The sequence below is a fragment of the Macrosteles quadrilineatus genome, unplaced genomic scaffold (assembly GCF_028750875.1).
Source record: "Macrosteles quadrilineatus isolate MER2022 unplaced genomic scaffold, UCM_ALF_1.0 Scaffold_3__2_contigs__length_128488019, whole genome shotgun sequence".
Taxonomy (NCBI): Eukaryota; Metazoa; Arthropoda; class Insecta; order Hemiptera; family Cicadellidae; genus Macrosteles; species Macrosteles quadrilineatus.
This window is the reverse complement of record NW_026542596.1, coordinates 75,538,637-75,563,237: the sequence shown is the minus strand read 5'-3', so window position 1 is coordinate 75,563,237 and position 24,601 is coordinate 75,538,637. Positions and strand designations below refer to the sequence as shown.

General features: G+C 32.6%; 2 protein-coding genes across 3 annotated transcripts in view; one reads left to right on the top strand and one right to left on the bottom strand.

Annotated features, from left to right (window-relative positions):
- LOC128990405 (uncharacterized) overlaps positions 1 to 24,601 on the bottom strand; it is a 382,719-nt gene that overhangs the window by 251,843 nt on the left and 106,275 nt on the right. The gene's annotated exons all lie outside the window — the stretch shown is intronic.
- On the top strand, positions 4,213 to 23,658 carry LOC128990408 (carbonic anhydrase 13-like). Of its 2 annotated transcripts, none has more exons than XM_054412761.1 (8): positions 4,213 to 4,277; positions 11,035 to 11,179; positions 11,904 to 12,089; positions 15,155 to 15,302; positions 17,156 to 17,261; positions 18,777 to 19,010; positions 22,273 to 22,380; positions 23,524 to 23,658. In XM_054412761.1, exons 2-8 carry the CDS (start codon positions 11,035 to 11,037, stop codon positions 23,641 to 23,643), a joined length of 1,047 nt encoding a protein of 348 aa, XP_054268736.1. In that variant the 5' UTR covers positions 4,213 to 4,277; the 3' UTR covers positions 23,644 to 23,658. The 2 variants fall into 2 exon arrangements, with proteins under 2 accessions (XP_054268736.1, XP_054268735.1); XM_054412760.1 differs by lacking the exon at positions 4,213 to 4,277 and adding an exon at positions 10,473 to 10,550.

Below are 24,601 nucleotides of genomic sequence, written 5' to 3'. Positions count from 1 at the left end.
AACAGTTGCAGTTTACTTTTTTACGGATATATTTTTATCAGATCTTGCAAATTAGTTTCTTTTATACTAAGCTAGGCCTACAAAATTTTACTAAAATACGCACTTGATTACACATATTGCACACCTTACTAATGAAACCTAATGTTATTTAAATATGGAATATGTCTGAAATTTTTAAGATATATAAGTTATATTTGATTGAAAATCCAATCAGAGCAATGATAAATTTGCTCAGGCTGCTTCGCAGGTTTGCTGTGGCAGGTATTTACTATTTAGATCCAGAGGGAGAAGAAGTTTATCTATTGGAAGATTGTATGGCTTTGGTCCCCAATGAACCAGGCTCAAATCCTCTAAATCACCAACGGCTTAGCTATGTGATTATTCGGAGCCCTCTAGGACGTTTTAATAGCCTGAAGGAATGAGTTAAACGTCTCCAGGCCAGAGCTTAACATTCTAGAATTTGATGGAACTACTATTATTTATAGAAATGGCGAGTTACTATTTGCATACTATAATCAGAGTAATGTAAGCATTATTTCAAGCGTTTTATCTTGATTTAAATACTGTAAACTTTTACCTTGCAAAACGTGGCTTAAAATAAACCAGAATAAATATTTTGGGGATTATGTTCACATTTTTAATCTGAAAGACCAAGTTTCATTGGTATGTAAATTGCATTAAATATGCACATTATTTTAGGTTTTGGCTTTTTACCTATTTTGAGTTTCCTGGGGTTATTTAGAGATAAGTCGTTAACTCAAAGAACAGGGTACAAGGCAGCAACAGATAATTCAGGATGAATTAAAAATATTTGCCTTGACAAAATTAAACTTGGTTATTTTTGGAACATAAGTTATTACATGTTACAACAGATTCATAAATGTTAGTATTCGTTTGTAAAGTTGTCTAGCCAAATATTATTTTACTTTTAAAAAGTTTATCATTGTTATTTTGTCACAGACTTACTGGACAAAAGATCAGGTAACAGCATATATAAAATTAATATGTACCAGTTAAGTACTATGTAATCCACGTGAAAATGTTTCGTCTTCTAATTTCTTCTTCTAACGCTCACTGACGCACTCTGACAGATGAAGATTGTTACGGCCATAATGATGGAAGCGATCAACTAAGCACTAAATTCCTTTACTTATGGAATAAAAATAACCCACATAAATGATCCAAACGTATATTGAATGTAATTTTTAATTTATTTGTATGCGGCTTTTAAAGTAACCCTTGATAATATAAAGTGATGGATGCATGGGTAAAGTAGGTTATAGCTATTTACATTACAAGTGTAGTAAGAGCGTTTTTACATCACGCAGGTGAATGTTGTGCAACGAGCGGAAGCGAGTTGCATAATTCACCTAAGTGATGTAAACACGCTCTTGCGTAACGTGTCACGTACAAGATTTTACCTGACCCGACAATATACATGGGGTTACGTACAATATTTTTCATTATCCATTTCACTCATCTTCTAACAGTATTGTTCTTTTACAAACAAAAGCTAGGTTAGGAAAATACTTTAAAGCATAACAATAACATTCAAGCGGACTGCTGATTTCTAGCGTTAAACGTCGTTGGCACCATAGAGGTATATTTTTTAAGTTAAGCACTTAATGTTATTTAAATGGGTTTCATTACCTTACCGAGTGAGTTTTTTCAACTTTACATCACTCAATAAGTAAAGAAGTTGTATACATCACGCTTGGGATAGGGAAGTTTAACATGGCGGGTTAGGTAAAACAATTTGCACACGAGTAATTTTGATAGTAGGACAACACAAGTAGGATTTTTTATAATTCCTGAGGTGTTCATTTTTTACGGCATTATAAAATTATAGAATGAACTATTTTTTTATAAGTTTATAAAACTGTCAAGAACTTGAAATTCAATCATAAGGAGATTGAAAGTGATCGAGTACGGATTATTCATCAATTTATCGCCGGGTTTGCAAGTTAAAGCTATTATTATATAAATGCTCTGGATTTAATTTTTAAAGGTATACGATAAAGATAGATTTGTAATATTCGTCCTTATTTATACAAATTTTATCATATTCCTTCATCTACTGCAGACATTTTGCCCCGAATATGGTTTTAAATAAGTTATATTACAAACTGGTTTATTATAATTAAGTTACTGCACTAAATATTGCTATGCCCTTTGTTATAGAATCACAATTACCCTACAAAAGATTTATACTCTTTAGTATAGTATTTATTATCTAAAGCACACTATTGTACCACTACTATGTTAAAAGCTGGTGGTATTATTACTAACAATAGCAAAGGAAAGGTTATTAAAATACATGTAATAAATACGGTTCAATATTTTAGAAATATTCTGAATTTCAAAGCCTATATTCAAAGAAGATGTTTATCAAAGCTAATGAACGCTACAAAAAAGTAATTAGGTTTCAGAATGTCTCACTGCTAAATTATATTCATTTCATTACTGCTCTAATATAGATTTGAATAAAAACAAAAACCCCTTCCTTTTTGATAATTAATTAACAGTGATAAAGAGTGTCATAACTCTATTATCGTTTGTACCCGCAATTTTTTTTTTATTTATCAAAGATATATTGTAATTGTTAAATAAAAACCCACGAAAATTACGTAGAAATTACTCAGATCAATAAAACTTTATCATTTTAAACATAAAATTATGTTTATATAACGAGCATAAGATATTTTATTAAATAAGTACAAACATTATTTTATTGCTTTACAATGTGAAAAGGTTTACAGAACATAATATAAGTGGCTAAAACTAACGCAAAAAAAAAATTTCAACATTAAATCTATATATTTAATACGCTAGGCATATTTTTGTCATAATTGTTTTGGAGTAGTGGTGGTGCTACCAATCACCATGTCCAAGGTGTCGTTAGAAAGGTCTTAGCATTTAGTTTTGCCATCAAACAACAAACTTTGGAATTCCATCAGGGCTCTGCCCCAAGGGCCTTCATAGTTCCCATGTTATTCTTATGGAGAAAATGTTTGTTTACATTTGAACAGATGAATACTTTCAAATTGAAACTAATATTTGAAACAGCTGGTTATACTAAAATGTTGCACAAAATCAAAACATAACCAAAAAAACGTTCGACATAATCAAGACTATAAGACGTTGACCAGGAAGGCCAATAGGAGGAGGCCGACAAATTTTAACTGGTAGACGATAACGAAATACTAATAATACTATTGTCGTTGATAGCCGAATACAGCAAGCACATTTCCGTGTTGGGTTTAAGTGTGCTCTCCAACAGCCGCCTGAAGATTTCCCATTCAATTTCGGACTGTTGGATAATCGCTGCATAAGCTGTTGATTTTGGAAGACAAGGAGGCGGGTATGACTACATCGGAAACAGAAGAAAGTAGATATTAGATGAGTGGCAAATGCGTTGGGATCGGAGTGTTTTATGTTAACGTTTTAAAGGTAAACGTTCGTATATATACCTAACATCAGAAAGAGACTGGGTGGAAGACAAAGTGTGTAGATGTGAAGAAATAAAACCACGAGTCACATATTTATAAATTGTTCACTTCAGGAGACAAATAGGAGAGAACAGGAATAAGTCTTGGATATGATAGGTATAGAGATGAGAAAATAAAACATAATGAGTTACAAGGAAACAATTGAAACATTTAGAAAAGTAGCTAAGGAAAAACCAGGGATAAATACAGGCGTTAAAATAAAAAAAAGAAACAAACAAAAACTAAGAAAGAAAAGGAATGAAAACTTGTTCATGGAGGGGAGAGGAAATGTTAGAGTGAATCTCAATGATCCCTATCGCTCAAGGTGGTATGGGGAAGGGAGTCGTGCTGTTAGACTTTTGGACACGTTTCTTGAAACCTATTGCGGCTATGAGTAAGGCTATTTGTAGAAAACACTAATTACATTAAATATTGATTATATTAATCTGTTATGTAAATCTTGAGTATTTTCATGATCGAATTAGTCAAATATTTTAGAGTCATCAGAAATTATGACTGATATTCGTTTTAAAATAACGCCTATAATACTTAACATTGCTCGAATTCGAGCAACAGGTACACTAGTTAAAATTAAGAATTAAAACTAATCAAATCAGTAATATTACACAGAGTTAGATGATGTTTGCCAATTCATGACAAGCCTCAGTAGGTACACATTTTATCATTGTCGACGTTCAGGTGTTTCATTTTAATCCACACTTTAAAATCTATCTACAAGGAAAATGTAAATTAAATAGCTAAAACAGTTTCACTCAAACCTTGCTCGAGGTAAGTAGAATTTTAAATTGGCAGTATGAGTTAGGATGGATTTAACTCCTAAAGACTTAACCGTAACATGCAATATATTTTGAATAGTTTACTAATGAATATCCACACTAATAAGAGTAACTATCTTATAACCACCACAATCGTGAATTAAAGATTGACAAAGAATCACTAGGAACTATAACCTAAATAAACTTTAATCAATCTATCAGATAAGTTAGGGATTCAAACTTTTCATTAGAAAGGCCTACTGCTACTTTAATAAGTTCTCTTCCCCCTTTTATAAATTGTTTAAAGGAATAAGCAATAATTCAATTAAAAGTCCTTTTTTGGCTAATTAAATAACTTTTGGATTCAAAGTTAAAATGTGGTATCATATTTGAATGAATAGTGTTTTGCTTGATTCCTTTTAAAAGAAGCTGTAGCTTGCCAATTTATATAAAATATTGGCATGGTCCATGATACCAATGAAGCCAGAGAGCCACTTGCTGTATTGAGGGCAACAGCAGTGCCCCCTCCCATTGCCGAGTATACTTGTACTTCAACCCCCACCCCCTCCACTATTCTGTGGCCTATTATATTAAATCAATGAGTAAGTAGCACTACATCATTGGCAGGGATGTCTATAAAATATTTTATCCAATTAATCTTCCCATTGGGTATTGATGTGATTTGGAACTATAACATCTAAAACCTCAAGCGTTTGAAAAATCAATGTTAATTTAATTTCTATCTAATTAACTATACAGCCCGATGTGTAACTCACGGGGGCTAGAAGTGCTAGGAAGTTGGAATTTGGCACGCGTGTAGGTCTTAGGCCCAAACCCTCGGTAAAATTCCAAAAAGTCGCATTTTATAATTTTAACCCCCCCGAAATTAAGGGTTTCCCCCCATGTAATTCTTATGGGGAATAACATTAAAAATGGCCGACTTTGGTGTGCCCATCTGAACGGTTTAGAAACGTGCTAGAGACTTCAAATTTGCGTAGTATTGTACTATGGGATCTTAAATTAACGGTGAATTTTGCAAAGGTCCCATTTTAAAATTTTAACCACCCCGAAAATCCAAAATGGCGGACCCCTGAAAATGGCAAAACACGTTTTTTTCAAAGGGCTATAGCTCGAAAACGAAAAGAGCTAGAAAATATTTGAAAGAATTTTCATGAGCAGGAATTACATTTTCTACAAAACCTTCAAACGCGTTTTCCGAAAATCGCACTCCTTCAGCTTCAAAAAACGCCCTACTTTCAAAATTTAGTAAATTTCTTTCAAACTTTTAACGGTTTTAAACATTTTTTCGTACCTAAATAATTCTTTTTTGCAAATATTATTAATGCTTTGTATTCTCCTTAGTTTACTTTAAATTTTACTCACTATATGTTTTTTCGTAACTTTACTCCTTGACCCCCAAAACTTAGCTTTAATGTCAAAATTTGAAGGTTTTTTACGACTTTTACGAGCCCCATGTTATTCTTATGGAGATAAAAATTGAAAGTGGCCGACTTTGGTGTGCTCATCTGAACCGTTTAGAAAAGTGCTAGAAACTTGAAATTTAGTAGTATTGCAGTATGGTATCTTACATTAACGGTGAAATTCGTAAAAAAAAAATATTATCAAATTTCAACCCCCAAAAATGCAAATTGGTGGACCTCTGAAAACGACAAAACACGTTTTTTTCAAACGGCTGTAGCTCGAAAACGGTAAGAGCTAGAAAAGATTTGAAAGAATTTTTATGGTCAGGAATTAAATTTTCTACAAGACACTCTTATGTGTTTTTAGAAAATCGCACTCCTTTACCTTCAAATAACGCCCTAGTTTCAAAATTTAGTATATTTCTTTCAAATGTTTAACGGTTTTCGCTACTTTTCCATACCTTAATAATTCCTTTTTCCAAATATTATTATTGCTTTGTATTTTCCTTAGTTTAGTTAAAATTTTACTCACTACATGTTTTTTCGTAACTGTACTCCTTGACCCCCAAAACTTAATTTTAATGTAAAAATTTTAAAGGTTTTTACCCCTTTTACGAGCCCCATGTTATTCTTACAGAGATTAACATTGAAATTTAAAGAATTGGTATGCTCATCTGATTCCTTTAGATACATGCTAGAGACAACGTGAAATTTGGTAGTATTGTAGTACGGGATCCTAAGTTAATGATGACATTTGCAAAAGCCCATTTCCAAATTTTTAACACCCCCCCCCCCCCTAAAAAAAATCCAAAATGGCGGACATCTGAAAACGACAAAACACGTTTTTTTAACGGCTATAATCCAAAAACAATTAGAGTTAGCCAAGATTTGATTGAATTTCCATGGTCAGGAAATAAATTTTCTACAAAACCCTCTAATGTGGTTTCCGAAAATTTCCCCCCTTCACCCAGAAAAAACGCCCTACTTTCAAAAATTAATAAATTTTTTTCAAATTGTTATGGGTTTTCGCTATTTTTTCTTTCCAAAACACGTTTTTTAATGGCTAAAACTCAAAAAACAATAAGAGCTAGCCAATATTTTAAGAATTTTCATGTTCAGGAACTAAATTTTCTACAAACCCCATTCATGTGTTTTCCGAAAATTTCGCCCCTTCACCCCTAAAAAACGCCCTATTTTCAAAAACTTGTAATATTTCTTCAAAGATTTTCGCTATTTTTTCCTACCTAAGTAAAGTAATTAGTTTTTACAAATATTTGTAATGCTTAGTATTCTACTTAGTTTACTTAACATGCCAACCCTTACATGTTTCCGTAACTTTACTCCTTGACCCCTAAAATTTTAAGTTTAATGTCAAATTTGAATTTTTTTTCACTTTGCGAGGTTATAACTGATTCTTTGCCTATTCTATGGGCGCAAGGGCATGGAAACTACGCACAGTTTATTTTTTTCTTTCTTTTTTTGTTCTTAAAAAAAAGAGGTTGGCGGCCCTCTTTTAACCTTGCATTTGCCCGTCCACATAGACTAAGCGCCCGTGCGTGGATCGTTAACAGCAAGGCAAGGAGTGAGCCGGTACAGTACAAGGGTGAACTGTACTGATAAAATGTTATCGGCAGTGACCCGGATCCGAACCCACGACATCGCTGCCTTGTAGGCCCGAAGTCCGCGACGCTACCGACTGAGCCACCGACTCACTAAACTATTGTATTAGGGCTATCCATAATGGTATGAATATAAAACGAAAATTCAAAAATCCCCCCTTAAATTGATTTCTTTCCTTATATCTACCATATAGCCACCACAGGTGCATCGGTCTAAGTCACGTTTACCCACTTCTACATTGTAGATTGGCCGGAGATCTGAAATTTGACACTATTATAGGTCTTGCACCCTTTTCCAAAAGTGACATTTTTTTCATGACCCCCCCCCCCCCTGAAATGTCGACTTCCCCAATGTTAATTATACAGGTACATCGGTCTAAATCACGTTTACACACTTTAACATTAGCTGGAGATATGAAATTTGGTAGGATTGTTGGTCTTGGCCCCAAACAACCTAGAACATTCCCAAAAGTTACATTTGCCAATGATAACCCCCCTTTCCTATTTAACAATTTCTCCCTCTTATTATGTTATTTTTATGGGAAATGACATTGAAAGTTTCTAACTTTGGTAAGGACATTAGAACCGTTTACTTCAAATTTGACAGAGACTTGAGAAATGCTATGAGTGCTATCTAGACCACTTCTAGGTATGCTACGGACTTGAAATTTTTGGTGATGGCCTCTCACCCCTTCTTAAATTTCAAAAAAGACATTTTAAAACTTACTATAACCTTTTTACTTCATACATCACTTTACTGATATAAACTTATTACAATAGTGTACAACGTTACCAAAAATTAGCCCTTACAATTTTTATAAGCTCCATTTTAGAGACTTAACACCCTTCCGTAACTACCTAACACTTTTTTTTACTTCTATAACTCGAAAACGGATCTATCAAAGATTTGCAAGAATATTCATGGTCAGGAATTAAACTTTCTAAAAAAACGCTTCTAGGCATTTTCCGACATTCACGCCCCTTCACCCCGCCACTAATGACGACCAACAGCTAGGGGGCCTGGGGAGCCCCCAGCGAGCCAAAGGCGATTCAAATGTATAATCTTATATATTAATGGGCAAGCATGATTATTGAGACCCTTTTTTCTCAGCTCGTGAACATTGCAGGGAAAATATACGTTAAAAAAATATTTTCCTGTAGATGTGCAAAATCCCTATTCAGGGTGGCTGAAAATTTACTTGCATCCCCCCTTAACTTTTCAACTACCTGTTTGAGATACAGTATTTGAAATAAGTTTGTGGTAGCCTTCTTGGTTATAAAGGGCTACAATAATGTTGGATAATTTAAAACATTTTGGCCTCATGGGTAGTGGGGTAGGGGGTAGCACAACATTTTTAAATGGCAAGTATATTCGAGTTTGATATCATTTTAAAGGACTTTACAAAATCAAACAATCTACAAAAAGAAAATTGAAATCGGACAACTAATGACAAATTGGCAGCAAAAAATTATTAAGACAATGTTTATTAAAAGTAATTTTAAACTGCCGTTTTGTTATAAGTGGTCCGATAAACAAACTATTAATTTCAAATTCAAAGTAAATTAACATCGGCCTGATGAGTTTCCGTGCTGTTAACGAAATAACAACGAAATATAAAAAAATATCAAAACAAATGGAAGAAATTCGAATCACATGTATTATTTACAACGTAGGGTGAAAATTATTGAAGTATGTACATTACATATATTTGTTTGAGCTTTTGACCACCGGACGACCTCTAGTTCTAATAAAAAGAAGATACATGTGATTCATTTACGTTTATGATTTCTTTAGGTAAATATTATCAACAATTTGGATGTAACCAACAATTTTGTTAACTTTACTTTTAGGAAAGACTATCATATGTGGTGTTTTAGGAAAGTTACTAAATGGAAAAAGAAAAGTACCTAAAGTCCAAGAGTCTAACCGTTACGAGTTAAAAGTGAAGTTGTCACATCAATTGTGCTTCGAGGTCAAAGGTTCGCCAAGATTGAGTTAAGGCACAACGTCGATATTTCCCAAATCTCAAATCGCTGACGATGACGATATAAAAGACTCTCCTAAGCCTGTGAGCTAATAAACTGTATCCACCATCTTTGTTCACTCTCCAGTTACTGTAATACTATTCAATTATACTACTACAGTGGAACCTCGATAACAAGTCGCCCTTGATGACAAGTGTCATTTTCAAGTTCCCTTGAATTTATTTTACCCCAAATCACATGTTATTGCAATCCTCAATAAGGAGTCAACCTTGATAACAAGTCTTATTTAATAATCCCCTTACAAGTTAATATTGATAAACAATATTAACTGTATTATTACTTATATATTTTGCCTTATTCAACTTATTCAACAATATTAACAATATGGATATATTATCAAGTTGTCATGTTATCAAGGCTCTAATGTAGAACCCAACTAGTTCACTAACGAGTACGTATAAATTGATAGCTCGTTTGGTTCACTATTCAGTAGAAATTACCTGTCGTAATATTTATAGTATAAATAATTATTTATACTATACATTATTATCTATTATATTATCTATATTATATAAAATTTATATCATTATATTATCGATATTATCTATTAAATTATTATCTAATTATATACATAATTATCTATTAGAGCCATGTAAACATTATATATCAATCTAACACTATTATTATGGAGGTAAGGGGATATACTGTACGTGAATGATTTAATTAATACATACTAGATGACTTATATAATAGCAATTGTTTGAATCGTATAATTGACCGTTTACTCAACAGATATAACAAGTATGGTTCCAATACACAGATGTCCATTAGCTTGGTACTCCAACGCCTTAAATATACAGTGCATCATAGTGTACAAGTTGTTGTAATAAATACATACACCCAAATATAAGTGTATTTATAATAATATCTTAAAGAGTTTATAATTTTTTTTATTGCTTCCGTGCGTAAGATAAAACCAAAGATTTCAATAAAAAATATTTCTTACATTTTATGAATGCGACACAAAGTATACTGTATTTATTTTTTGTATTTATTTTACTGTACTGTGTTAAGCATGTATGAAAACATGTTGTTACCCACGAAACTAGTCATATAAGTATTTTGTAAAAGAATTATTTGAAAGTGAGGCATGTTAATGATAGTTTGTTCCAATTATCTGGCAAATGTTCATTCCTAAACACAGTGTCAACTGAACTTGTGTTAGATGGTAATGCTTCGCTTGCGGTTAAAGTGTTAAACGTAAGTTTTATTTTAGCAGTTTTTAGTTAAAGTTTTAAATCTCAATTCATCGAAAGTTCTTAAAACTAAATGTATTCAAATTTTTTGTATTAGCTTTATAAAATGATCTGTTTTCTTTTACATCGTTTGGTATTTAACTCAATTAAAATCGCGAATGAATGAAATAAAATTAGTAGCCAAAAGTTGTAGGAGGAATACGACAATGACACATTACGGATAAAACTATTTGTTTAAATATTAACCATGCAATATTTTCAACGAATTAAAATTAAAGAAATAATTAAGCTATGTTTTGTTTAGATCAAAATGTAACAGGTCTCCCTTGTTATATTACTTTCCATGATTTTTTCTCCTACGCCCAAAAGAAGTTAAGTATGTTTTTGTATTATTTTGCCCAAATTTTTTTTTTTTTAAGTAAGAACAATATTTTTTTTTATTAAATATAATTGTTTACAATTATAATGTTATCTATTCATTTTAACAGATGATAGTACTAAAGGGAGCGTTGGTTTTCGTTTTTTGCGTCGTCTTTCGGCCGGGTTCATGTGGCGAAGGACCCGGTGATGAATCTGGAGAGTCTAGTGAGTCCCAGGATGACACAGAAGCCTCCAAGCAGAGAAATGTTGAAAGTAAGTATTACTTTCTGGGTCGAAAAGAATCCTCTCTTGGACAAAACAGCATGTTTCATGTTCTGAGTTACCAACGGATCTTGTAGTTCAAATCATAACTCAATTATGAATCAAGGAAATATTAAATTAGTCTTTTAAAGGTCTTCTAGAAGGTTCTGAAGCTTTCGACGTTGCTTTTGATAGCCTATAGTGGGGAGGACTTTCCCAGTACTGACGTGTAGGAATAAGATTCCAGCTGTATAACTTTTCTAGATATGCCGCAAATAGCAAAATACAGTACAAAATTTCTGATGAAATTCAGAAATCCCCTATCTCCTTAATCTACCCAAAAGATTTTAATGTATTTCCTTTTGATTAAGATACGTAAAAATGTTAGTGATCTTAATGAAAAATTTGTCAATTACGTCCGGAAGGTCTTTTGTCGCAAGTAGAAGCACTTGAAATATTTTAGAAAATGCATACAGTATAATGCAGCATAAAAATTGTGACAGTAAATATTTATTTTGTTCTCTTTAGCATTGTCCTCATTATTGGCTAAGACTTTTGCATCGACTATAATCAATATCTAATGCATCGTAGTTATTTTGACTCAATTTGATTTAATACTTAAATGCCACTTTTTAGTCGTAAATACTTGTTAGACTTAACTTTGATGTTGTGCTAACAAAATAGTAGAGACAATTTATGCAAGTGCAATAATCCTAAAAAAAAAATCGTTTTTCAGCTTCAGGAGAAATGGTAGACACCGTAAAGTGGCCATTTTCAGAGAATGGTTACCAACCCAACGAAATCCAGTCACCAATCAAGTTTAAAACATCTTTAGCTAAACAAAAATCATTACCACAGCTAGTGATCTACGAGCCACAAAACCGCGACGTTGAAGCAGTGTGTAAAAACACAGGAACGACAGGTAAAATGCTTGAAGCTAAAACCAGTGCACACTCAATAATACTAAACATTTTGATGCTGTGATTTCGACAACTTTTACAGTATAGTTGTAGCATAGAAAAAATAATTAAATATAGACCGACAGCTGTGCTGCGGTTAGCATATGTTCTGGTGTCCACCACTAGTGTAGATGCCATAACATTTGCTACAGCACTGTTGTCGGCCTTTAATTAGTTATATGTGTATATGGTTTTAGTAACGCCAGAAAATAACCGAGCATGTGATAACATGGTACCATTATTATTTGGACTTTTCAAACGTATCTTGGGTTTAAAACTACACAACCTTTCTGGAGGTGCATCAACTCCTCCGGTTATCAAGTGAAAATAACTAATTCTACATCTATATAAATAAAATAACAGTTGTTTGTACATTGCTTAGAATCTTGCAGTTTTTGTTATGTTTACGTTTCATAGCTTAAGGAAGCCGAAACGAGTCTTATCTCAATTTCTGTAGGTCTGTTTGTCTGTTTGTCGGTTTGTATGTCTGTCCATCCTGTCATTCTGTCTGTGACGCCAAAATGTCATTTTACTCAGCCTACTCCCAGAAAACTAGAATACCGATCAAGGTTCAAATAATTTTTCTGTTTACTGGCTTGGTGAGAGTTTCTTTGGTTATAAAAACATGGCCTCGCTTCTTTAAAAACAAAATAACGAACCATCAAAAACTAAATTTTGTTCGATATTTGACAAATGTTCTCCCTACACACTATTACATTTTTATGAAATAACGATCAGCTGTTTGGATTAGTTCTTACTTCTAGCTGTCACTGATATGTTAACATTAAACACTGTTTACACATAACGCAGCCATTTCTGATCAAGTTTTGTAAGCACATCCAAACCAAGTGCGATTAAAAATGTTGTGCCTTAACTTAACCGGTTTAATTAATCGCAAGTGCAACGATTGTTCTTGAGTTTTGATAACCGGGGAAGATATCGTGAATCAGTGTTGTATAGTGCTGGAAAACTTCCTTTTTTTATCATCGTCACTAATAGCTTACAAAAAAGGTTTCCACTCATTGAAAGTGCTTAAAGGACAGTTGTGTAAATTGCAAAGTAAAAAATCACAAATGCAGTGTTTGATCGTGAATGTTGCTGCAATCTTAGAAGATCTTTCTGATTTCGCTGTGATCGTAACAGAGGTTTAACTTACAGATGTTAGTAAACTCGCACATAGAGTTAAACGCTAAACTCGCTTTTCGAATGTGTCACCATTGACTATAAATATAAGGATTTATAGTCAATGGTGTCACTTTTGGTTTCTACTTACCTCTTTGTGCTGCAATCGCTAGACCATACCGCAAATCTTGGCCCATAGCACATCTCTTGGGTAGGCCCTACGTAGGCCTAATTATTGACAACCACATTTCGACATAGATATTGGTAATTTTCCCTAGAATTCATAGCCTTTCTACTTAGGAAGTAAAACTACAAACGTCCAAAACCCCAGATTTGTGCGTTTCTTTTTCAAATTTCCTTTGAATGTTTGCTAGGTATACCGATCATCGTTTAGAATTTACGTAATCTTTCAAATAAGAAACCTTTGTGTGGATAAAGGTGGTTTCTTCAAACTGTCATTAATATGTTCAAATTAAAGGTTGCTTACAAATAATGCTATTAATGGGAAATAACTTTGATTTTCGAAAACAAAAAAATCCAAAACCAAGGGAGATTAATAACATCGGTACTGATACACATCAAGTAAAAGATATTTTAAGCAAACCATCAAGAATTGTTAAAGCATTACGTTGTTAACGTATCAATGTTTTGTGGCCTGAGTATTTATTTATTTATATATTTGCCAGCCGATTAACACCTAAAATACAGTTTGATTAGAAGGACAGTTTTAAATGGTCGTAAGTACTATAGTTCTTTTCTTCTGTAAACGTTGGTTTTTGGTACGGGTACTTTTCCTTAGAACCGGTGGTAGCAGTAAGAATCATTTTTACGTACAGATACCTATTTACAACTTACTTATCGTTAGTGCTGCACCTTATTTATTATTAAATGTAATTGATGTCTTACTGTATAATTTATGCGTTTTCTGTCTGGACTCCCAAATTTTAATTTATACTATGAAAATAAAAAAACATTAGTGAAAGATTTTGTTAGCAAACCATCATGAATTTTTTAAGCTTTACGTTGTTAATTTGTCAATGTTTTGTGGACTGTGCATTTATTTACTTACTAGCTGTTTGCCCGTTCTACGTACGGAAATCTTGTAGTAAGTTGAAACCTTATATTCAGAACAGGAATTGGTTTGCATATTTAGTGTGCATTTTTCCAGATATGCTGGCAAAAATATTACTGTATAGGAATACATATAAACCTTCGCAAATACAATATCTGCCAGGTTCAAAGCCAAAACGAATGCTTCACAACTTGATGTCACCCGATAGTGTTAGTCCATATTTTATATCTAATGATAAAAGGAATTGCTTTATAGATCTATGAGGCATAAAAAAATGAAAGGCATAATAAAAAAATAAATAAAAATCTAAATTGGGTTTTTGATGGTTTGTTATTTTGTTTTCAAAGAAGCGAGCTAGTTAATCTTGAAAACATAAAAAAATATGTTACTGGCCCGAAAGTAAATATTATTTAACATCGCTTTAATTCAACTGTCTAAACTTTATGTTAATATTATCACTATATTATTCGGACCAGTTACATAATTTGTTTATGTTTTGATCCATACCGATTTCTGTTCTAATATTCGTGGTACTGGTAACAATAATTTACATCATTAGGTAAAAGTAGTTGACAGGGACAGTAAAAAAAAACTTAATATACCCCATAGTAACTAATGAGGTGATAATTGCCTTAAATTGTTGTAATTGTACAACAAATGTATTTCTAGTGATAAAATATTATAGTAGTCAATCAAATAATGTCAGACTGGAAATTAGTTTCTTGCTTTTCTAATGAGAGTTGACCAACTCAATTGTTTCATTTGTTGAGTTTTATTTAAAAAATAAGAGATGAATTCAGCCAAACAAATAACAAATTATTTTTTGTGTTTTAGTCCAGGTCTACATAGAAGAAGAAGGCGTGCAACATAAGCCTTTCTTGGAGGGCGGGCCCTTAAATCATAGGTTCTATTTTGAACAAATGCATTTCCACTGGGGAAATAGAGACAATAAAGGCAGTGAACATGTAGTTGACGATCATTAGTAAGTTTTATAGAATTTCACATGTAGGAAATAAGCTATTATAATGTTTTATTATATTATATACCTATTACGGACACACACACACACACACATATATATATATAATTCTATATATATATATATATATATATAGGTGTGTGTGTGTGTCCGTAAGCACGATAGCTCGAGCAAAAATCATCCGATTTTATGACATCTTGTATAAACGTGTAAACCTACATTCGAACTAGTTCACGAACCAGCATTATCGGACTATGAGAACCGAGTTTATGGGGGATTTTATGAGGTAAAAATTGGTTTTCCCCATTTTTTACCCTGAAAACGTATCATATAGCAATTTCTTTCCAAACCATTTTGTAGAGATTAAAAATCAAATAAATTAGTATGTTGAAGCGTTACTATGCGCCTAAGGGTTACGGATAAAATTCCAAACAATTGTAAATACAAATCCCATTGAGAATAAGTAAACTGTTGTAGTTCGCTTGTTTATGAACCTATTTTGATCAAATTTGGAAAACGCATTTTATTTCTTACTGAACTATTAACATTTTACAAACAAAAATACTTCTATGCACTCTCTGTTGCAGCAAACCTAAGTACTCGTTGAAATAATTCTACTTAAATATCGATTAAATGTGATATTTTTAAGGAGACATTTTAGTGAATCCAAATGGAAATTCGCTTAGTCTGCAGGTTTGCTGTGGCGGGGGTATTTAGTCATTAGGGGTATTGTTTGACAAAAAATTCAAATAACCTGAAACCTTGTATTCAAAGCAACGACTCTGATAGCTGAATTTAAATGCTGTCTTTTTCTCTATATTATACGGATTCATGGATGGAGAAGCCATGAACCTGTTTTTTACGTCATCCAATACATAAAATGGACTAAATGGTTAAATTAAAGCTAATTTACATTTAAATCTTAGATATATCATGTTAGTGGAGCCATGTAGATATATGAGTAGCAGAACATTTTGCATAGTAGAGTATTCTGTAACTTAAGCAAAATATTATAGAATTTTTTTTGGTTTTCTGAAATAGTTGTACGATTGTATTAGTTTACTATCGCTAAGCATAGATATTTTTAGTGGTCTTTTTTATCCGATATAGACAATGAAGTAATTTAATTTCAATTTGTCGTTCGGTAACCAGACCCAGCTGTTCCAGGTAATTTTTTTTATAAAAGATCCTGACTGATAAAAAAGCTAATTTTAATCAGTACCAAAGATTATCTCACAACATTTTTTTTCATCCTTCACCCATATTTGGGTTAAAATACGCACCTAGGTAGCATTCCCATCTTAAATAATTAATAATCGATAATTTACACGATGTTCCAAAAAATATTTTTTTCTGGATTTTGTAAAATGTCTTTCGGCGTACGATCCTGAGAAAAGACAGCAGCTTTTTGATGGTTCGAAACCGGACCCAGCTGTCCAGATCATTGGGCTTTAAATATATAATCCTGACTGATGAACCAGCTGATCTTAGTCAGTAATGGAGGTACAAAAATGTCTAAAATTGTTAACAATTTTCACAATTTCAAATTTTTTTCACAACATTCTACTAACATCCATCACTCATATTTCGGTTAAAATACGCACCTAGGTTGCGTCCCCATTTCAAACAATTGATAATTGATACGATGTTGCAAACGGGTTGGACATTGATTATGTCCTTCTTCATCGACCCAAAGAAAACTACCATTTTGTTTATGAAAGAAACGTAGTAAAGAGCTAGCAAAGCTATTCGTTTAAGCAATTACTATTTAACTCTGCCTGATTGATTTTCGTAGCGTTATGATATTATTTGTTTATAATTTTTGGACATTTAATAATGAAGATTCATGTTTTAAGCTACTCTGCGGAGATTCACTTAGTCCACTACAACGGAAAATATTCAAACTTCCAAGAAGCTATGAAAAAGGGAGACGGCCTTGCTGTGTTGACCGTATTTGCTGAGGTAAATTTACAAAATCGTTTGTTATTCACGGGATTCCGATTAATTAGTTATAAAACAGATAAAAATGTAATTCTGAAGGTGTCGAAGACGACAATAAATGAAACTATTTGAGGTCACCTGAATACGCTGCATGCACTTTTGCCTTTAATTACACAGAACTAAATTTACATACCATGAAAAGTAAACACCTACACATTCGCAATTATCATACAGTTTGTTAAAAAAATGTGGGGACTTAATTCATTAACCAAATATCCTCCATTTTGAATTTTTAAGTTTACATTTTTATTTTGGATTTTTTCAACCGATCTTTATGAAACTTGGTATCTACGTTTAGGTAGAATACACCCATGCTGGAAAGAAAGTTCATCTTGATTCAACAAAAAATAAAATGGCCACCATTTTAATTTTTTTAAACTTAAATGACTAATAATGGTTGATTTTATGGAAAAGAATTCTAGTACAGTTCTATTAGGCAATTTCAATTCCCTATCAAAGAATACCAAGGTCAAAAAATCTAATAAGAAATAGCTGAAACATTATGACTTTTAGTTGTAAAATGGCGGGATGAAATGGGGCAAACCTGACTAGCTTAGTCTTATTTTACCCATCAACGAAAAAATCGTAACATTTCAGCTATTTCTTATTTAACCTTTTTGAATATGGTATCGTTTAAAAGGGTCATGAAAATGCTAAAGTGTCCCAGACCCTTTTTTTATAAAATCAGCAATTTTTAAAATTTGTGATTTGATTTTCTCTTTATTTTGACCCAAGGAATTACTACGTAAATCATGTCCCCACCTTTTTTTGAAAATATTTACTCATGTTCGGTTTTAGACAAAACATTGCAGTGCAGTTCATTTAAAGCTGTGCACACTCAACACATACATTTTTCTCGTTACTCATTTTAATGTTTTGCTTTTTATTAATATAAAAGTTTAATACTTGAGTTTGTGTAGTGATCCTTTCACATTCTAGGATCCTTCCCAAGTCAGTAAAGTCATAGAGGAAACATATCCAATGATATTAAACAAAATGACATCAGTAACACCATTTAACTGATAAAGAGTCTACATTGTTTGAGATGTTTATATCATTGAGAAGTTTGAATAAATCATCATTGCCCATTCACTTTCATGATTAGTTGTTTAATTCAACGATATCATAGAGCATACAGTTAAACCGACACTTTAACTGAATATAAATTCAAACACAGCCCACGTATACATTGTGCGTTGTTTCTTTAAGTTTAATATATATAGAATCACGTTATGTTGATAAGCTAATACTGTAACTAATAACTGTGGACTTAAATATTCATGGTAATAGCTATGAATTCATACGACTTTTGGACCAGTAGTAAGATATTTTTAACTTTTCTACCCTACAATTTATCCTCTTTTACTTTTTAGGCGTGACTTTCCAAAAAAGATTAGTTCACTAAGATTGGAAACAAATATTACCTGTTTAAACCTATTAAAAATTGTATCGTTTGATAAAGTTTTTTTCACACAGGAAGAAGAAGGAGATAATGCACTCCTGGATCCACTGAAGGATGTGATTAAGCAAATCATAAACCCTGAAATGACCTACAAACTGCACTGGGAAAAAGCCATGAAGTGGGTCCTCAAAGCCATTGAGGACAACAAGAATTACTACACATACCCTGGATCCCTGACTACTCCACCGTACTCCCAAAACGTCGCCTTCATAGTCCTCACCAAACCTGTCGGCATCTCTTCTGTGCAGGTAGGGTGGTAAAACTTTTGTCGAATTTCCTCTAAGGCTATCAATATATATATATATTAATCTTATCGTTTAGCTTCATTGGTTGAAGCTCCCTTCTTATAAATAGTTTGTCATATCGATATTATAACATATACAAAAGAATTGTAATAGACTAAATGATTTAATCAATAATGAACCTCTGCTAGTTTGCATTAGCGAAATTCACCGTAAGTCATGTGACCTAGGACCCGGGGGTATATAAATATATATATATATATATACGTCCGTAACGCGATAACTTGAGTATCCGCTTTTGATGAAATTTGGTTTAAAGGTGTAACGCGGGATAAACATGAGTCTGCAGGTTTGCTTCGGCGGGGTATCCTCATTTTTGACCCTAAAACACAAAATATCCCAATTTCTCTCTAGACCTGTTTGAAAATCCCAAAAAAAACAAAACAATAATTAAGTATATCAAAATGTTTTGTACGGTTATTGGCAACAAAGAAAAAAATTAAATTTAAAACTCCCATGTTTTATGGAGAATATTGTAAAATGTTGTATTTTGCTTGTTTATGGATATATTTTGATCAAACTTGGCAAATTTATTTATTTTATACCAAGCTATTAGTTTTTTACTAAGTTTGTTAGTGTCATTGTAGCAGCAAACCTAGGTACTCGTAAAAACTAATGTTATTTATAGATTTAATTGAAAATCTTCACAAATCTGACAAACAGAAATTCGCTTAGTCGGCAGGTTTGCTGTGGCGGGGGTGTTTAATTTTGGTTTTGAACTCCACAGAAGACAAAAACACATTCCGTTCAAATTCATATATTATTTATATTTATGAATGTGTCCGTTAACACGATAACTCGAGTTAAAATATCCAATATTGATGAACTTTTGTACAAATGTTTACGTTCTTCTCAACAAGTTCACTAAGCTTGATATGGACTGTGAGAACAATGTTTTATAGGGTACATTTTTTTCTGTGAACAAAAACCATTTAAACTTTGCAATTTTTCCAACCTATTTAGTGGAGATTAAAACTAATAAACTAGTATATTGTAGCATTGTTGCACACCTAATAATTACAGAGAAAAAATAATTTAAAATCCTTATGGAGAATACAAGTAATCTGTTGTAATTTGATTGTTTAGGAAAAAAAACTTTGATAAGATTTGGCAAATAATTTGTTTATTTTATTCTAAGTCATTGATATTTTAGTTACAACACACTTGATTAACCTCTCTGTAGCAGGCGACCTAAGTAATCTGTTAGAGGCGGAATTAAACTTATTTATTTGGTAAGATATATGTGGTGTGGTGCTACCTTCTACAGATGTCTTCAAGACGAGCGGGGTTCCTTGATAGCAGCGTGGAGCGTGGATCTGGCGTCTCGTTCAGGATCAGCGTGAGGGCGAAGATGCCGAGGAAATAAAATACTGGCTAGACTGTTATGTAAATTTGTATATTAAAACATATATTTAGTACATAGGTAATGACAAATAAATCATAGCGCCGGAAGGCACTAGCGTGTTGGCGGGGGTGGCCAGTCACTGCAGGAGTCAGGAGTGCAAGTGGCGTCGTCCTGTCCTTGAGGGAGGGGGCAGCGTCGAGTATCAGCTGTTTTTTGGCGGCTAATTCAAATTAGTAGCACCACAATTTTTGGAACGGATGAAAAGGAAATTCAATAGCTGAATTAATATATTTTTAGGTTTAGGCCCTAACATAATCATTACAACTAATGCTACAAAAACATTTTACAATTGAGCGAATATTTCAATGACAATCCAACCGTGTAAATGAAAATTCGCACAGTCTACAGGTTTACTGTTGAGTATAATGGTAATCTACAACGCCAGGTTGTAAAAGAAATTTCTATTTTTATCTAATTAAAAATCATACTAGTACGAAAAAATTAAATTGTTGTCCAAGCTAATTTCCATACCTGTGACTAAAGTGTATAAGCTTACCCAATGCATTATATTATCTCCAAAAACGATCTCCCAAACATTTACCAGTTTCTAAGGCTTCCTATAAGTAATTCAATACAGACATGTAAACTGTTTAGACCGATCCAATAGGGCTTATCCCAATTCCTCGCGGTGTTTGTACGTTCCAAAATCATAGATAATCATTAACCTAACCTATCCAAACCCAACCTAACCTGTTACATAAATAAAGTAGTTATGAACAAATAAAATTGTAACATTACTTTAAGAGTTTGACTATACACTATAAGTGACCATTGCGCGGAGTCGGACTGGATCCTTTGGGGGTCATAAAACTATTCTTCATCAAAAATCTGACCACCACGAGGAGTTGGGTTATGCCCATCCAATACTATGACCGAATGTTTTAAGGGTGCGCTCTACCTCAGCTCGGATTTCTCAGTACGAAGTTGCTTTTATGCTTAACGCCGATGTTCCTATACCATTGCATTGAACACAATGAAAAGCGCTGGCAAGCCTTTGGAATCTGGGTGATTACGTCGTTATCCTTAAACTTTTTAATACACTAACTACAGATTCTTGTTTTTAAGAATCTATTGCACTTCCCCCGTTTGTGTTTTTTCTCTAAAAATTATTTGTATGCGTTAAAACTTATGAAAAAACGCGTATTTTATCATTTTTACCAACCTTTTAGGCCAAAATTTTTGAATGATCAAAATTATAAAAAATCTGTAAACCTACAAAAGCATTTCACGAAAAATATGACACCAAGATCTTTTAAATCAGTTCACAATTGCGGCTACAAACAGTAATAACTAAAACCCTTGCCAGACAGGTAGAGCTAGCATTAACAGGTCAATGCTCATCCTTGAAAAACATTTTTACTGTCATCTATGAATACATGGAATAATAGTATTCAATATTTTTCATGATTTTGATGTAATAAGTAAACAATGGTTTCTTTTATTCCGATGAAGTCTTCACAAAAATGCATACACTTAATTAAACAATGGTCTACGACCGTCTGTTTGGTTGGCACACCTGGAAAACACATTTATGAAAATTAAGTTGAAACAAAATACACTTACTAACATACACAAATTTACATACAATTTTACATCCATTTTCAACAAAACTAAAAAAAAATACCTTTACATACCTTACATAACTTTTATTATTTTATTTTTAAAATTATTAGAATTTAAAAGGTTTACGCATAATGAACACTATAAAAATTACTATGAATATTTAAGAAGACAGGCTGACAAGTTGTTTGACATAATTATTGTTTCGATTTTATATTTCACAAAAATGCATTTATATTTCAGATAGCAGAGTTCCGATCTCTTCATGACGCACGTTTCCATGAAATTAAAGCCAACCGAAGATCTACGCAGCCGTTTAACGATCGCCCAATATTCAAAGGTTCAATGAAGGTTAATGAACTTCCATGATGAATTTATTAAATTAATTTTCTATCAGAACTTTTTTTATTTACCTTTTAAAATACTTCTGTTGTAAAATTGCTGCTAAAAAGTCCTTTGTTATATCGTTGTGGGTCTAAAGTAGCTCTTTTACTTTCCACTGTGAAAATAGAATTTTTAGTCCCTAGGGAGTAAAAGTCAGTTGTTGTGAGCTTATTTATTGAAATTACTTATCGTTTGGTTTCATGTAGCTTATTATTGCGTTCTTATTACGATTAATAGAACAGACACGGTATGGATCATAAACATAAACCAATGCATAAGCATAAACCACTGGCCGAAAGTGAAAATTAATTAACATTGCTTACATTATTAGTATAGAATTTGGGCCAGTTACGTAATTTTCTAAAGTATAGGTTCCATACCAGTTTTGTTCTAATATGTGTGGTTCTTATCAATTATTTGACTTAGTTAAACATTTATAAAACAATCGTAATAGGCTAAAAGGTTGAATCAATAACAAACAGCTGCTAGTTAGCACCATAGATAATTGTTTATGTAAGCACTAGTGAAATTGAAAACAAGTTGACATTTTTTTAGAATATCTTTACATGGATTTTTCTTGCTTACTTTGTTAAATAATGTTGAACTTAGACGAAATGTTTAGTTCATCACTGGTGCAAAGAGTGTTTGATAACCCTTTGCTTTGGCTGTGAAAATTTAGTTCGGGTTAAAAAGAGTCACTTTTCGCCCAAGTGATGAAGTAATATTATGTTTCATCACCCGAAGAGCAGGGACTCTTTTAAAATTTATTGCCAAAACTAAATCAGATAAAAACATTTACTATTTTAAAATTTCACATAAACATCGCAGACCAAAGGTAACCAAAAAGTCTATAAAATCAGAATTAGTGTGTAAGAGATAAAAACATATTTTTGGTGCGAATATATAATACATTTTATATAAAAAATGTTACCAAAAAAACATACTAGTGTGTGTAATAGTATTGAGTGACACTTAATCAGGTTACAAAGGTGTTTTTTATTTAAAAAAATCTTTAATTAATCCAGCGCCATGGTCCTATCGTAAGGATTTACACTTAAATGTATTTCTCTAAAGCAATACCACAGTATTAACATAATAATTAACTTTCAGATCATCCCTACGGGAAGCTGGAACGGGATTGCTATAAAGAATCTGAAGAAGTGTATACCTTTCGGTAACTTAGATGGATTATTGCAATTTATAACTTCAAAATTATTTACGTGGAAGTGAAATGGTCTTAAGCGTATAATTGCAATCACATAAAAATGTTTACATATTATTATATTAATACTCAATTTACTTTAAGATGTATTCTAAATTTTTTTTAGTACCAAAAGCAACCATACACACTTGCAGGCCTGTCAGTTTTGCCTGAACAGTCGGACAGAGTATAGCGTCTCGTTTTCCCGGTCAGGAACCGATGTGAACCTCTTAAGTGAAGGAGTGGGGGGCGTGACGTCACTTTTCTCTTGAGGGAACACCATTGCCGTAACGATACGAGGTGTAGCCATTATTGTTCGAGGCGTAGAGTTTAGCGTACTCGACTGATGTTCACGAGGAAACCAGTTCAAATCCCACCGGTGACGTTAACTTTTGTCAAAGATTTTGCTTAGAATGTGATTACTTCTTAACTGTATTTTGTTAAAATTTAACACATTTATAATTTTATTTTATGAACAGAAATATTTTTGATCAGTAAACCTTCATTTGATTTTTATCTTGTATCTTTTTTATATTATCAGCAAGTTTGGTTGGTTGGATTAGGTTATGACAGTTTAATTTTGTAATAAGAAAATATAGAATAAATTTTATAATTTAAAAAAATTATAATATATTTTATAATTTTTTTTTATTGACGTGGGGGCTCTCTCACAATCCCCCACTCCTTCGCAGAAGAGGTTCTCATCGGTTCCTGACCAGGAAAATAAGACGCTAGTTCGGACGGTCAGTTAGACTGAAGTAGCCATACACCTTCAGTTGAACAGAAGCTGGGTTTGTTTGTTCCAAGTACTTACAGCCTTAATGTAAATTTTTATTTAAAAAAATCTATATTTACTGTTTTCAAACAATTAATTCTAAGGTTTGGGGATGACGATGCAAACACCATCTGAGGTTTACTTACTGTATTAGGAAATGAGACGCAAATTTAAGTGTTGGTCTAAAATGTGGATGAAGAGGAATATTTAGT